Genomic DNA, 14,400 nt, shown 5'->3' with positions numbered 1-14,400 from the left:
AAGGCGACTGCGTTGCTCTGACAATCCGACCGTAATCATACGAAGGTGGAGGTTAATGGCGTGGGTCTGCCGTGGTGAAACTACAATTTTCTGAAAATGGACTACTAAAAGCGCATCTAAAAAATGTGACTGTGACTTCTTACCGGTGAAGGTTGGAATTGAAATAAAAGGAATACAAAGACAAAAACACAAAGTCACAGCCTGGAGCACACAAAGACAAAGGGAACATAGACTGTTCATGAGAAAGAGATTCAGACTGTCCACATGAAAATATGTGGATATGAGAATATAAACTGACGTGTTAAGAATTAAGTGAAAGAAGAATTTGAGAGACAAAGGTGTAGGTTTTTTTTTTCATCATTCGAGGAAGGATACATACTAAGCCGAGACGGGGGGATTTCTAACATTCACTATTTACTGAATTCTTTGTTTCCTTTAAAGAGCCAATATGTAGAGAAGGGGAAGTTATTTATGTAAAGAAACACACTAAATTAATTAAAACAATGCAGTCATTTTATCCCTGAGTGGTCTAATGTAATGTATGCAGCAGCCATATAAGAGACCTGTGTTTACAGTTTCACAGGGAGTTATGAATTTCCCAACAAATAACTACAAATATGTGACTGTTTCTTCAGCAGACTAAACTGAATAAATGCATTACATAGCAGCTGTACACCTAAATCACAAACCTGCTGTAGCAGCCTAAACGTGTTTTCTAATCACAGATTTTATCGCGGTGCAGAGATTCAATCTATCATTTGTTTGCCATGCAGAAACCAAAGTCACTCTCTTTTATGCTATATTGCTCCAGCTCAGATATTTTTAACTTTTTTAATACCCTCCCAAAGCTTATCATGTCAACTGTCCCAAAGTAACCAATAACTCCAGGGCAGGAAATATAAATCTTATAACATTATACACAGGCTACTGCTTACTGTCTGTTATATTCCTTACTTAAAAACAAACACATTTGTGTAGGACAATTCAGTAGAAGCTGAATATTAAGAGCAACATTTGACACCTAAAACAAATCATGACCTGCTCCGACCTGTGATAAAACCTGTTAGGTCAGGATGTTCCTGCAGCTGCTCATTATCTTCAGTCCAGGCCCCCCTTTGTGTGTTTTGGATTTCTAAGTACATCATCATGATCATCACGACTGAATTGAATTGAAAGCCTTTGTTGTCATTGCGTGATAGGATTAAACAACAATAAGATGGCTACTCCTGATTGGTGCATCAAAGTAAAAAGGACATACTTAACCACAAAATTAAAAAGATTAACAGAAATGAACGAAAGGAAACACATCCAAATAAATATGACAATATCAGACCCAGTGTATATATAAATAAGTAGAGGGATAAAGTGCCACGGTATAAGAGCTGAAGATGTAACACACTGAACTGGAGAGTCAGGAGCCTTTGCACTTATGCATGACGCCAAATTGAATCTTCATGCATCATCTGTTTCCAGTTCAGAGGATGAGTTAGGCTCTATTTGATCAGCCACAGAATGATTTTTAATGTCAGTTGTTTGCAGCCAGCCTTGTCAAAACTTTGAGGCTTTATTCTGAGTTGTGGAAATGCATCATGGAGCCACAGTGGGACGGAGCGGCAGGACATCTCTGCTCTGTTCAGCAAGGTTGAGCCAGAGCCGCCTTGCCACCAACAGTGTTAACCAGATCTAATTTGTCTCCTCATTCTCTTCTTCCTCCTCCCTACTTCAACCCATTCACTCCTCCTGCTCAACGGTACTCCCTTAACACCTGCTTACTCCTGTCCACTCTTCACCCTCTTCCTCTCCTCCATCTTTCCTCATCCTTCTCCGCCTCCTCCTTCTCCTCCTCTGGCAGGTGGGATCAGAGATGGCGATATCCGGCAAGGCAGTGAGCCTTTACTTTGAGGAGAAGTTATCGGAGATCTTCCCGGGGCAGAACTTCCCTGAAACACCCGAGTCCGAGTCCATGGACACGCAGGCAAAGGAGGACAACGACACAGACGACTCCGAGGAGGACTTCATACAGCCGAGGCGCAAACGTTTAAAAACAGATGAGAAAGTGCTCCACATAAAGTGAGAACAAGCCTCAAGAGAAACAAGAGAAGGGAAAAGCTGTCTTCCTCATGAACAACACTTCTTATTTGTTTGAGGCAGCATATTAAAAGGACAAGACTTGCTTGTACAAACTGCTTGGTTTATCTCATCCTTGCCTTCAAAAGAATTATTCTCAATTCCAATAGACGTCTGCCTTCCTTAGAACTCTGGAGGACGGACACATAGAAGAGCAGCATCCCTCCGCATTTCATGGACACTCAAGAACTCGCCTGTACAGCGTTTTGAAGTAGGACTTGTTTTGCAGTAGTTAATGATTGGTTGTTTCTTTTCTATCATTCATTTTCATTTGTAGAGTTGTTGTGAAAGTTGCTTTATAAAACATTTTAATTCCCTGTTTCCAATTCTTAATGTGTTATATCTATACTTTGACCCACCGAGTATTTGTATGAATTTGTGGAAGCGTTATGTAAATAAGAGAAATCTAGCCTACTGAAGGAATTCCTGCAGTATAGATGTTTGGGTGCGTCATCAATAAAAACCTGTTCTGGAAATATATCAAAAAAAGAATGTGTAGTTGAGTTTTGAGTCTGCGGGATGCGCTTACCTGAAGTACAAAAACAACAAAAAAATTAGTCTCACACAGGCTCGACATGAAGATCTTTTTTTTTTTAATTTATCCAGGATTCAAGAAACATGTCTTCAAAAACTCTGAGCTCATAATACAACAGAAGCTCCTGGCAAGTCACTTATGGAATAACTTATGGCCTTAATTTAACCTACCAAAGAAAACAAATCCATAAACTAGAGATTGACTTCTCGACTGTTCTACCTGGTCTGATACAGAAAGCATTAACACTGTGCAGGAAGAAAGAGCCTGTTTGCATTCACCCTGACTACGTTATTCAGTGTAAAGATTATCATGCCAGTTAAAAGGAGGATTGAGAAAATCAGAGACACATTAACAGGGCAATAAAATAGAAGTCGGAAACATTGAATATGAGGGATCTTTCCTGCTTTTAATAATCAAAAAACAGCCGGCTGTACAGAATTACACAGATATGTTGGCACGATTATAGTCGCCAATGTAGTTTTACAATTTAGAAGGTGCTCATAGCCTCTTTCTCTCTAGTTTAAAAATATGACTTGTTTTGAAAACATTTGGTATTGAAAAGCAAAGTAAGTCTCTCCAAGAAGGCCGCACGACAAGTTTTAACACTAAGCAAAACACTGAGCTAGTAGTAGTAAACTAGACCCTCCACTGAGTTCACTTGTGATACATTTTGTTGCAATTAAGTGTTTTTGGATTCCCTTTCTCCTATGATGGGACATTTTCAACTTGAAGCACATGACACAGAAGACACTTGCCTTGCAGTAAACTTGACGAGCTGACGTCAGGTTGCTTAAATGCTGAGTCGTCAGGTCGACATACAGTCAGATGACAAACACTGCATCATCAGGTATCCTTCCTTTTTCTTTTCATTCAAAGTCTGACGTGGATTTAATCGTCTTTTCCGGGTAGGACGTTTTCTCTTTCTTTGTCACAATGATTTGAATGATTTTTGACTGACTTGAGTCACAAACAACAAAGTAAAACTGATAACTATTGGAAAGTTAACAAGGGAAGTAGCACAAGTTGTAGTGGTGAAATGTAAAGTCTTTGTTTGGTGATGACTTCAATGATCCACCTGAACATCTTTACATTAAAATGAGCTGTTACTATATAATGAACTTTAAAGACATCCTAACGATCACGGAGAGCAAACATTTGCATACGAGCCCTTTCTAAAAGGATTTACTCTTGACCTGGATATTAGAAGTGCATTGATTTTCACGGCTGTACACTAAAATGCAAAGCTTTGTTAAAGAATGTAGGAGGCCTCGCTAATGACTGAATTACCATGTGGAGCGAAATTGTCCAGTTTAGCAAGGCTTATAGATATGTGAGGAGACCATGTGAAATGTTGAGGACTGGGACATCAGAAGAGTAACACTTTGTTTCCTCCAGTTCCACATAAAAGTCACATTTACATGAAAGCATACCAATAGCTTGTCCCACAAATCTTTCACGAATTTCAGGGATTCCCTGCTCAGACCACCAATGCTGATCGGATCAAATCAAAATTCAGAGCCTAGGATCAGTTTTAGCCGAGTGTTAAAATCAAAATAATCGGATGAAAGTTGTACCCGTGTTCCTAAACACATGTGTAGCTTATGCTAATAAATTATTTGTTGGAAAATTTAACAAATATGTAACATACAACGTCTATATTTTTTCCCATTAAATGACAAAATATAAATGTCCTAGTTTTTGAAAGCCTTGCTGAATTGTTATAGAGCTCAGGCGCTGCAAGTCACGTGATTATTCTGAAGACTACTGTCGTGACGTCGTGACGCTGACTGACGTTCTGACGCACTGACCAATCAGCGCACTGACACTGTAGACGCTTGTTTATCACTTGCTTCCGTGTTTTTTTTTTTTGCCCCCTCAGTCTCTCGGTGGTTTTTGTTCTGCTGAGGAGTCTGTCGTCATGTCAGCGGCTACACAGGCAAGAGAAGTTACTGCTTTCATTTGATTTTTTATCGTTTTCAACGAAAAAGCCTCAAACGTTGTTGTTGTTGTTGTTAGGTAGCTACGAAGCTAACAGATCATTATGTTTTATTATTCGCTGGTTTCTGTTGATGGTTTGTTTGTATATTTTTCTTTTAGCTTTACCCAGCATACAATGTAGCTACACATCTAATCTGCTGTCGACGGACTTTTCTCATGTTGTTCTGAAGTGTTTAACATCTTCCACTGATGTAAAATAGAGTTTAATTGAAACATGCTGTTTGTCGATATGTATGGTCCATATAATGCTTTCTTTCTGTTGTTCAAATGGCTGATTTGACCATGTAATGAAGCTCCACATCTGTACCATATGGTCAAGGCAGATGTGTTATTCCCTGTGGTCTCCTGGATGCACTTAAACTTTGTTAATAGGTTTAAATATGGAATGGGAATCAAACAACGTAGGGAAATGATGTCTTTTAGTAATATATCTGATGTTTACAAAGGTTGTTCTCCCTTACAGATAATGGGGGCTATTGCAGTCCCTACACAGAGTCTTTTTGGATCGACCACTGATTCAAACTTTACTTCCTTGTGCCCTAATGGGTCTAAATGGGTTTGGGAAGGGCTCGGAGAATGTGCCCGGGATGGCAGAGACATGGCCAGCGTCTTCGCAGGCCTCGTGTCCATCCTCTGCTTCATGGTGTCTTCTCTTCCGTAAGTTTTGTTTTCAGTTTATAGCGACAGTTTGGCTTCTCAAAAGAGGTGCTCTCTTCTCCAGGCACCAACTACATTTCTTCTTTTTTTCTGATCGCAGACAGTACATCAACTCTTGTAAAACAGGGAACATGGACAGTGCCATTTCTATTTGGTTCCTGGTGTTGTGGTTAGGAGGCGACTCCTGCAATCTGGTGGGCTCCTTCTTGGCAGACCAGCTTCCACTTCAGGTGACTTGCAGTGATGTGATTGACTCAGTGTGTCCCATGACACAGTATGGCTGAAACCCTTTGTTTTATTTTGAACTGGAAACATGAAAAAATGTTTTTAAGAATTGTTTGGTCTATAAAATGTTAAAGGAATGAGAAACACTAGGATTTAAAAAAAGAAACTAACTCGATTTTCTTTCATTTAAAGAATAAGGGATGTAGTTACACACAAACATCACGTAGGTACAGAAAACAGCAGAGAGAAGGAGATATGTCCGCACACGAGCTCAAATGCCACAAAGAGACGAGAACACCTCTGGTCGAAAAGTTGTGATTAAATGAGACACGTGGCATTTGAGCAAGCGTGCAGGCAAATCTTCTCTTTCATTTCAAGAAGAACATGACAAAAAAGCAAACTTATTAAAAAAGTTTAGTGTCTGTTTCAAGCTTATGTTTATTTTTTATGTCTTGAAAAAGGACTTGCATTATTAATGCATCATTCATAATGTTGTTGATAATGTTTTGATGTGCATCATTTTCATATCAATGAAAACAATAGAAAAAGAACAGAAGCAGCACATTCAGGGTAAAAGCAAATAGAGCTACAATTGAACTTGTTACAAAGTTTTTTTTATTTCTAAGAGGCAACTAAGTGGATGTACAGAATTAAAACATGAAGGGACAATAGAATAAAAGAACCAGTCAATCAAGTTGCCCCAAGAAATTGGTCTTTACTTTGTTACGTTCAATCATAATTCATCTATCCTCAACATTAAATTCCTTCAGATATAATATAATCCCCTTTTTTCAGAACCAATAATTATACAGGGGTACAGAGTAGTCCATTTTCCATGGTTGCAAGATTAACTTTTTTTGTAATGAAATTCCAAGAAAATCAGCCATTTCTCATACTTCGCAAAAGATAAGGAGCTTAGAATTTGAACTCAAATTCATAGAATTGACTTTATTTGTCGGGGGAAAAATCAAGTTTTGTATGAGTTTGTAAAATATGTCTGTTTCTCTCCGGGTCTTCCAGACGTACACGGCCATTTATTACGTCGGAGCAGACTTGTTGATGCTGGCCATGTACATTTACTACAAAATGAAGAACAAAACGAATGACAGTGAGTCTCTAAAATCCAAGTTCATGTTTTCTGCTGCGCACGTTTTATTGCTTTGTTTGCACTCTGGTGTCACATCTGTTATCGCACACATTTCCTATATTGCGTAGAGCCTTGATGTGTCCTTATGTGCAGCTGTTTAACGGTAGTTAAAGAGATCTTACATCCATGTTGATACCTTTAATGATCCAACTCAAGTCCAGACAGAGGAAGAGGGTAATCTCTGTTCCCTGTAACGATGTTATCACATGCCTCATGGTGTTGTGGCATTTGTTTCCTTTTCTGGTGACCTATGACACAGTAAGCCTCTCCTGAAGAAATGTGCTGAGATATCTCTCTTTACACTGAGGATGAAAACAGGTGTTGTGTCTTCTCCAGGCAGTACGATCACAAATGTTGTGGGTGTGGCATGCATCCTGGGCTTCACAACCAGCCTAGTCACCCTTCCCGGGTTGGGCTCCCAACAGGAACTTATTTCTTCGGGGTTCAGGAGTCGCACGTTGCTCTCAACCATCGACAGTATCAAGGTTAGTGACACTCATTTGTTTTACAAGTGCCCAGTGGGAAGGGATGTAGTGATGTCAGTCCTTTTTGGTGTAACGAGTCCGCTTTTCTGTCTCCTCAGCCGTTTACTCCTAAAGAGATTATCGGATTCTCCATCGGCTCGGTGTCGTCGGTGCTCTACCTGTTTTCCAGACTACCACAGATGTACACTAACGTGAGTATGCCTCGAGTGATTCTCCTACTAATGTGTGGATTGTTTGGCTACATCCTGTAAGTGATAAATAACTACTGATACTTATACTCCTACATACTACAAATGGATCAAAGTGAAAAATCCAATTCAATATAACAATCTTCAAGCTGATGCTGTAAGTACAAAAGCTTGCCGGTGTGTTATCTTTTTTAGCAAGCCTCAGCGTTTTAATGTTGACAACACTCATATGAAAATGTTTTACATGTTAATGAATCTGTTTCCATACTCTGCTTGGTCATTGCTTCGGGTCACTCAGCTTTAGGAATCACAACAGACCGCTGTGTATAGTTAAACTGTGTGCAGGTTTGACTCTCAGTGGCCGAACACACCTGAACTAAACTAAGACTTTAAAGGAGGCTCAGTTAATCCCGGCTGATCGCAGTCATCCTTTGTTTCCGGAGTTTAAGTTGCCTCCGTCTGGTCACAGATTGAACTTTCAGTACTTTCAATAGACTAAACAAATCATTTGTCCCAGCTGCCATCGGCTTTTTAAATCACTAACTGTGTTTTTTCTACTTATTTGTTTAAACCTTTTGTATTTATTGTCCATGGACTTTTACTTATCTCAGTGTCTGTTTAGAATGTATTTGAACATCATAACATTACTTAAACATCAGCTCATAGTGCAGACTTTGAAATTTGATATTTTGAGTGAATATTTTCGAAAGTAAATATTTTTTTCTCTCTCACCATTATCAAACCTTTCCCAACACCAAATGACTTCACGACCAGAGTCAAAGATCAGAGGCTTCCTCGGTTAGCTAAAGCTACCAAGCTAAAAACATCAAAATAACACAAAATATAATAAACAAAAGTTGCATTTAAATAAAAAGGGAATTTCCTTTTTAATGCATGACCTGCTTGTTTGCAGCTCATGTGAAACCAATAAAATGAAATATCCCACTTTATGGGGAAGTGCAAAAAAGTCGGCATTGGTTTTTTTGAGCGTGTCATCAGTCAGACGTCTGCCGTCCAGAAACTAGAGTGCAGGTTAAGATGTTGTATACAGCAATTCTTCTTTCAGTTACGTCTGCAGACCAACAGTGAACATCAGTGTTGGGTTCTGGTGGATTGAGGTTCAACAACAGTAAAGAAACAATACATAAAAATAATAAAACAAACACATCATTAATCATCATTCATTTCCTTCTATCTATAAAGTTGAACTTCATACTACTCATGCTGCTGGAGCTTTTTGACCTCTTCTAGTTTCAGTAGTTAACCAAAAAAGGAACTTCTTGAATCGCTTTACAAAACATGAGTTATTGAACTACCAGCAATTCAAGTTTGACATTTCAAGTCAGGTATCCTTCTCATGATAATGTGCAGAGCGTGCAACAAGTTAAATCTACAAACTAGTGAAAAAACCTGTATAATTAAAGATAAATCAGAAGTGGTAAAAGAAGCAGACATATGAGCTGTAAAGGTGTGTTTGATGATGAAGATGATATGCACTATCTGACAATGTATAGAATGTATTTCAACTAAACAATAGCGCAAATGAAGCCTGCAGGCATGTGTGCACATGAACTCCAGAGCAAATTAACAGGTGTGTACAAATGAAATGTAAAGATGCACCTTCAGTGATGTCCAAACAAATAAAACACCTAAAAACACAAACAGCCATTTCATCCAAATAGCAGTTGTTTTGGTGTTTGTGGATGCACACAGAAAATTGTGAATATATAAAATATAAATATGAATTATTTATATCAGATGACCAAACTGAAACATCTACTCAAAGACACCAAACTTTACAAACACCACTTTCCCATTCCCTCTTAACTAACACTCTCATTGCTGGTGTGAAAGTGCATGTTTGTGATGTACTGCTACGTGTTAATATGAGGTATGTGTGCACCGTTGTCTTATTTATTCTGTGCTGTTTAGAACTGCGGTCTGTAACTGTGACCTGCAAAGAGACTGCAGATGAGAGCAAGTTTAATTTATACATTTTTATTTTACCAGGAATATTTCCATTAGGATATAAAATGGTCTGATCAAGCTTTAAGCCAAGTCTGCTACAATACATCGCATGGCAACATTTCGGTTCAATCTTGTCCATACAAATAAAATAAAACGACTAAGTATGTAAAGGGCCATCAAATTTAAAGTGTGTGAAGATGTGAGTAAAATTCAAAAGCAGCATTGATGATGCCTCTGCACATGTCACTGAAAAAATGTATGTTACATCTTCTCTCATTTCTCCCCACAGTACAAAAGGAAGTCGACAGAAGGGGTGTCTTACTTCCTGTTCGCTCTGGTCATCCTGGGGAACACCTTGTACGGCATGAGTGTCCTGCTAAAGAACCCTGATGACGGCCATGGAGAGAGGAGCTACCTGGTCCACCACCTGCCCTGGCTGGTCGGCAGCCTCGGCACCCTCTTCCTGGACATCATGGTATCCTTTTATAGAAAGAACAAAAGAAAAACCCACAGCAGCTGTAGCCGCCGGGCCTCAGGGCTCTCCTTAATGCCACATACATGTTACATTTTTAGGAAGTGCTGAGCTTGCAGAGAGGGCGGGATCATTTAAGTCTCATGACCTCTTTCGTGGAAACACAATCTGTAGTATTAACGATGCAAACGCCCACATGGTTAAGTGCTCTTCAGAGGCAGCACCATTTGTCTCACAATCGTTCGCTGCTTTGTTTTCAAAGAATGTAAAAGGCAGAGGCATGTTACCCGTTGACTGGTGTTGCTTTATGTAGAGCCTGCTCTGAATAGATTACAGCACAACAAAGGATCATCGTAGCATCTTTTGAATGTCAGAGAAGCAAGCATTTTTTTTAACAAAATCGTTATAGCTCTTTCGCAGCATTTTCAACAACCGGAGTGATAAGACAGGGATCAAATACTTTGAGACTTATAAGAATTAGATTTATTCACCGGATAATATCTAACAAAAAGATCCTAAACCAGGCCTGCTTTGAATAGCTTCAACCTCTACAGTGTTTCAGGATCACGTAGTTTCCCATTCTTGTTTTTCTCTTTGCCTGTATTGGCTGTATCCTCATCAGAGCAACCAATCACAATGCAGCTTTTTTGGGGGAATCTGTCATGTGCTAGCAGACCAAAGTGATGAGTTTTTCTCACACGGTACAAAATAAAGTGAATCATTTCTCTGTGTAGGACTCAGTTACATTCAGTCGCCATGGTAACAGTGTAAAGCTTTGACTGAACAGATGCCATAATCACTTTAGTTTTCTAAATATCATAATCAGAGATTTTCAGCTCAAGCATTATATTTTAGGCTTCGTTGAAATCGGCTCTAGCGTATGCAGAATACTTGTATACATTTTTTCTGGAGTGTTTTTTTCTCGTTTTTGGCAGAGCCAGGTTAGCTGCGTTCTGTCTTTATGTGTCACTAAGCTAACATCTGCTGCCTGTAGCTTCAATTCATGGACAGACATTGGAAAGTGGTTGTTAAAAAACTTCATGGTGGACTAATTCAATACTAAGATTCCAGCTGGTAATGCTAGAGCAGAATATGTGACGGTTGGTAGCGTGCTTAGGCGTTGGAAATTTAGTGTTACATTTTTAAAGATATATTAATAATTCAAATAATTTACCATATTTATGATATTCTCTTGAAAATGCACGTTCATGCATATACATACACCCAGGCATGCACATCTATACACAGGTAAGTATCTGCACCAACAGACATGAACACAAACACATCTTCAGTTCTTTATATTTTCTGTTTCTCTCAGATGTTTTCACCCATGAACACTCTTTCCCAGGAAGTCCTTTTTAAATTTCCTTAACGCTGTGGTTCAGATCTCTGTCCAGTTCCTGATGTACCGTAAACCAAAGCAGGAGGTCGACAGCGAAAGCGATGAAAAAACGCCTCTGATGACGAGCTGAACCAACCAACCATGAGTGCACTAAAGGGACACGAGCAGACACTCACTTCAAGTGAACCCTCAATCATAATTCAAACTAAATCAGGATGACCAAGTTGTACATTTAAGCTTAATTGTCTGATTTTATTTATTGTGCTTGTTTAGTGTTTATAATGTGTTTTTAAACACAAATGTACTGTGAAAGGTGAAGTTCTTCACTTGGGTTCAGCTGCAGTGATGTGCTCAAAGTGACCTTTAATGTTTTAAAGGTGTGTAGAGTTTCAGGTGTCATACATGGACCACAACACAAGATGAAGTCCTCGAGGTTTTAGGTCACGACCTCAAACTAAAGCCAAGCCTCAAACCTGCTGGTAGGGTTAACCAGACCACACAGAGTTTGTAATTCATTTTAAATTCTGTGTTTTTGAAGTTGCCAAATAGTCTAACGGTTATGACAATAACCACTACGTGAAGCGCCGCGTTTACACTCTTCACAACGATCTCATGTAACTTGAATCTGTTTCAGTGACGTGTCTGCAAAATGTTTGCTATTGTAAATTGTATTTAGTCCATTTTCAATATACTGGAATCAACAAGAATGTTTTAAGCATGTTTTCTTTTTTGGTGCACTTTAGTTATATATAAAATTAAAGTCATTAACTTATTTTATTTTAATACAGACTCTCGACCAGTTTTGTTTGCACTGGAGATAAAACACATTTTTCACTACAATGCTACATTTTTGGATACAGTCTCAGTTTTGCACACCAAACGTTTGTTTTGTACTTTGAGAAGTATGAAAAATGTTCAGTTGGTCAGTGTACTGTACAGATTAAATAAATATAAAACCCATTTTCTCTGTAGTTTTATATTTAAGATAAACATACTTACTTCTGTGGCATGTTCCAATCCTACAGAAGAGTGTCAGAGCAACAGAATAACGAATATGAAGCCGGAGGTTTTTTCTGTATTTGGAAAAAAAAATCACAGCATTGACTAAAAGGTTGTAACATGGAGAATAAATTTGAACTTTCAGTTTTAGGACCAGGATTAGTAAAGTCGAGCTTTTGATAGTCCTTTATAGATTGCAATTCTGCAGCAGCACCATAACAAAGTTCCCCCTTCCCTTAGCCGAGGTACTTAAACATTGCATCCACAATGATGTTATATTGGTGTCCCAGTGTGCGATTTCATGAAGCATTACGGTGTTACAGAAGCACAAGAGGCACAGTGTGTAGACAAACAGCAGTAGCTCCACATACACACTCAGACATGCACACACATTGGGGCGCTGGTGGCGCAGTGGTTAGTGTGTGTGCCCCATGTATGAAGGCTATAGTCTTCCATGCGGGCATCCCAGGTTCTAATTCAGCCTGTGGCTCCTGTCCCACATGTCATTCCCCACTCTCCCTCTCCCTGATTCCCAACTCTGTCCACGGTCCTAACTCTCCATTAAAGGCCCAAAAAGCCCAAAAATAAATCTTTAAAAAAAAAGACATGCGCACACACACAAAGCGATGTTCCACCTCGCTGGCTCTGCCATCATACATCACCACCATCTCACCTGTTACACCTCTGTCACTACCTCTGACAGTCGATCACAGACTTCTCCTAATATCCTGCCTCTGTGCGTTACAAATGACTGACTGGGTAGTGCTTCAATGGATAACAATTGATCAACGATCTGTACCAAACGACCTGCAGATTTATGAAGATTTATCACCATGGTGTTTAATAAATCCCTGTGCAGAGTCTCAGAGAGAAGAAAGCAGGGTTTTAATGTTGTGTGTAGGTGACATGGAGATACGCTGTACAAATGAGAAGACAGTCTGATCCACTTTCACGTAGAATTGGGTTGTAACGTGTTTACTTTTCAGCACGAGTGGCTTCTTAATCGATCACTTTTTCTTTTCTCTGTTCACTCTCACCACGTACCTATTTGTGATGCAGCTATCTGATCGTGGTTGCCTATGACAACAATTGGTGAACTAATTTACTTAATGATACCCCACGGCCTGTTGTAGCCTGTAGCTGCAAACGTATCCACACAATCTGTTCAACAGCACTGTGTTAACTATTGTCCCTAAACCCATGTTCCCTGTTTGATAATTGATGTCACTCACACAACACTCAATGCAGGAGCAGCCAGTGCAAAAGATGCTCACACATTTGATAATAATAATAATAATTTGTGTGTGTGTTTATGATTAACATTGTCGAAGCTCAAACAAGAAAAATAAAGACTGGGTAATTTAAATTTCTCCCTTTTTTATTTTTATTTTGCTGATCTGAAAAATGATCCGACACCCGACTTACATCCATGATCCATCCTAAAACCCTAAAACAAGGTGTAGCAGGGGCTTAAATACCCTTCCTTAAACTGGCAATAAATAAGAGGCTAGTGTTAATGCCAGCGATGAGAAAAAACATATGACGTTCCACCAATTCTCTTGTAATAACAAGAAACCAGGCAACAACAAAAACATTCCCCTCATGAATGCAATACGCTTCCACAGTTTAAGTGAAAAAATATCTTTCTTTGAAATATTTCATGTAATTCCCAGAAATACTGTATTTCTGAAAGTTTGTTTCCGTCATGCCTGGCCCTGACAGGCTTCCATACAATATGCTTACTAATGGTGTTTCATCCCCCCCCCCCCCCTTCTCATTTATATTTGTAAAAAATTGTATTATTTTTGTTACACTGACAAATACAAATTAATCTGGAAGCTCTTCCTCACTAACCATTTACTCTCTTCAACTCTCACTTCTTTTTAAGCCCAGCAGAGGTCAAGGCCTGATCTTGGCCTTGATGTTGACCTTTGACCCTCTGCCTTTGCTGACCCCAAAACCCCCCCAGTGGCTGTTTGACCTGCTCCTGGGAGGCCTTGACAGCCATGTTGTTTTTCTTCATTAGCAGAGTCACACTGGCCTCTCAGTTGCACCCTTCTCCCCCACACCACCCCCACCCACACACACACACACACACACACACACACACACACACACACACACACACACACACACCCACACACCCACACACACACACACACACACACACACACACACACACACACACACACACACACACACACACACACCCACACACACACACACACACACACACACACACGCGCAGACACACACA

The 14,400-nt window shown here is 39.5% G+C and overlaps 2 protein-coding genes across 5 annotated transcripts in view; both read left to right on the top strand.

Annotated features, from left to right (window-relative positions):
- trim33 (tripartite motif containing 33) overlaps positions 1-2,448 on the top strand; it is a 28,116-nt gene extending 25,668 nt beyond the window's left edge. For all 4 annotated transcript variants that reach the window (XM_065961118.1, XM_065961117.1, XM_065961116.1 and 1 more), the window contains one exon: positions 1,853-2,448. In XM_065961118.1, the coding sequence (XP_065817190.1) occupies positions 1,853-2,074 (222 nt within the window). In that variant the 3' untranslated portion in view covers positions 2,075-2,448. The remainder of the gene's footprint in view (positions 1-1,852) is intronic.
- A 999-nt stretch (positions 2,449-3,447) lies between these two features.
- On the top strand, positions 3,448-12,104 carry slc66a1 (solute carrier family 66 member 1). Its single transcript, XM_020636005.3, has 9 exons — positions 3,448-3,567; positions 4,542-4,598; positions 5,124-5,317; positions 5,418-5,547; positions 6,563-6,650; positions 7,026-7,174; positions 7,273-7,365; positions 9,620-9,805; positions 11,188-12,104. Exons 2-9 carry the CDS (start codon positions 4,581-4,583, stop codon positions 11,272-11,274), a joined length of 945 nt encoding a protein of 314 aa, XP_020491661.1. The 5' UTR covers positions 3,448-3,567; positions 4,542-4,580; the 3' UTR covers positions 11,275-12,104.
- The last annotated feature ends 2,296 nt before the right edge of the window (positions 12,105-14,400 follow it).

The sequence above is a fragment of the Labrus bergylta genome, chromosome 12 (genome assembly GCF_963930695.1).
Source record: "Labrus bergylta chromosome 12, fLabBer1.1, whole genome shotgun sequence".
NCBI classification, from domain to species: Eukaryota; Metazoa; Chordata; class Actinopteri; order Labriformes; family Labridae; genus Labrus; species Labrus bergylta.
This window is presented reverse-complemented; position numbering and strand designations above follow the sequence as displayed.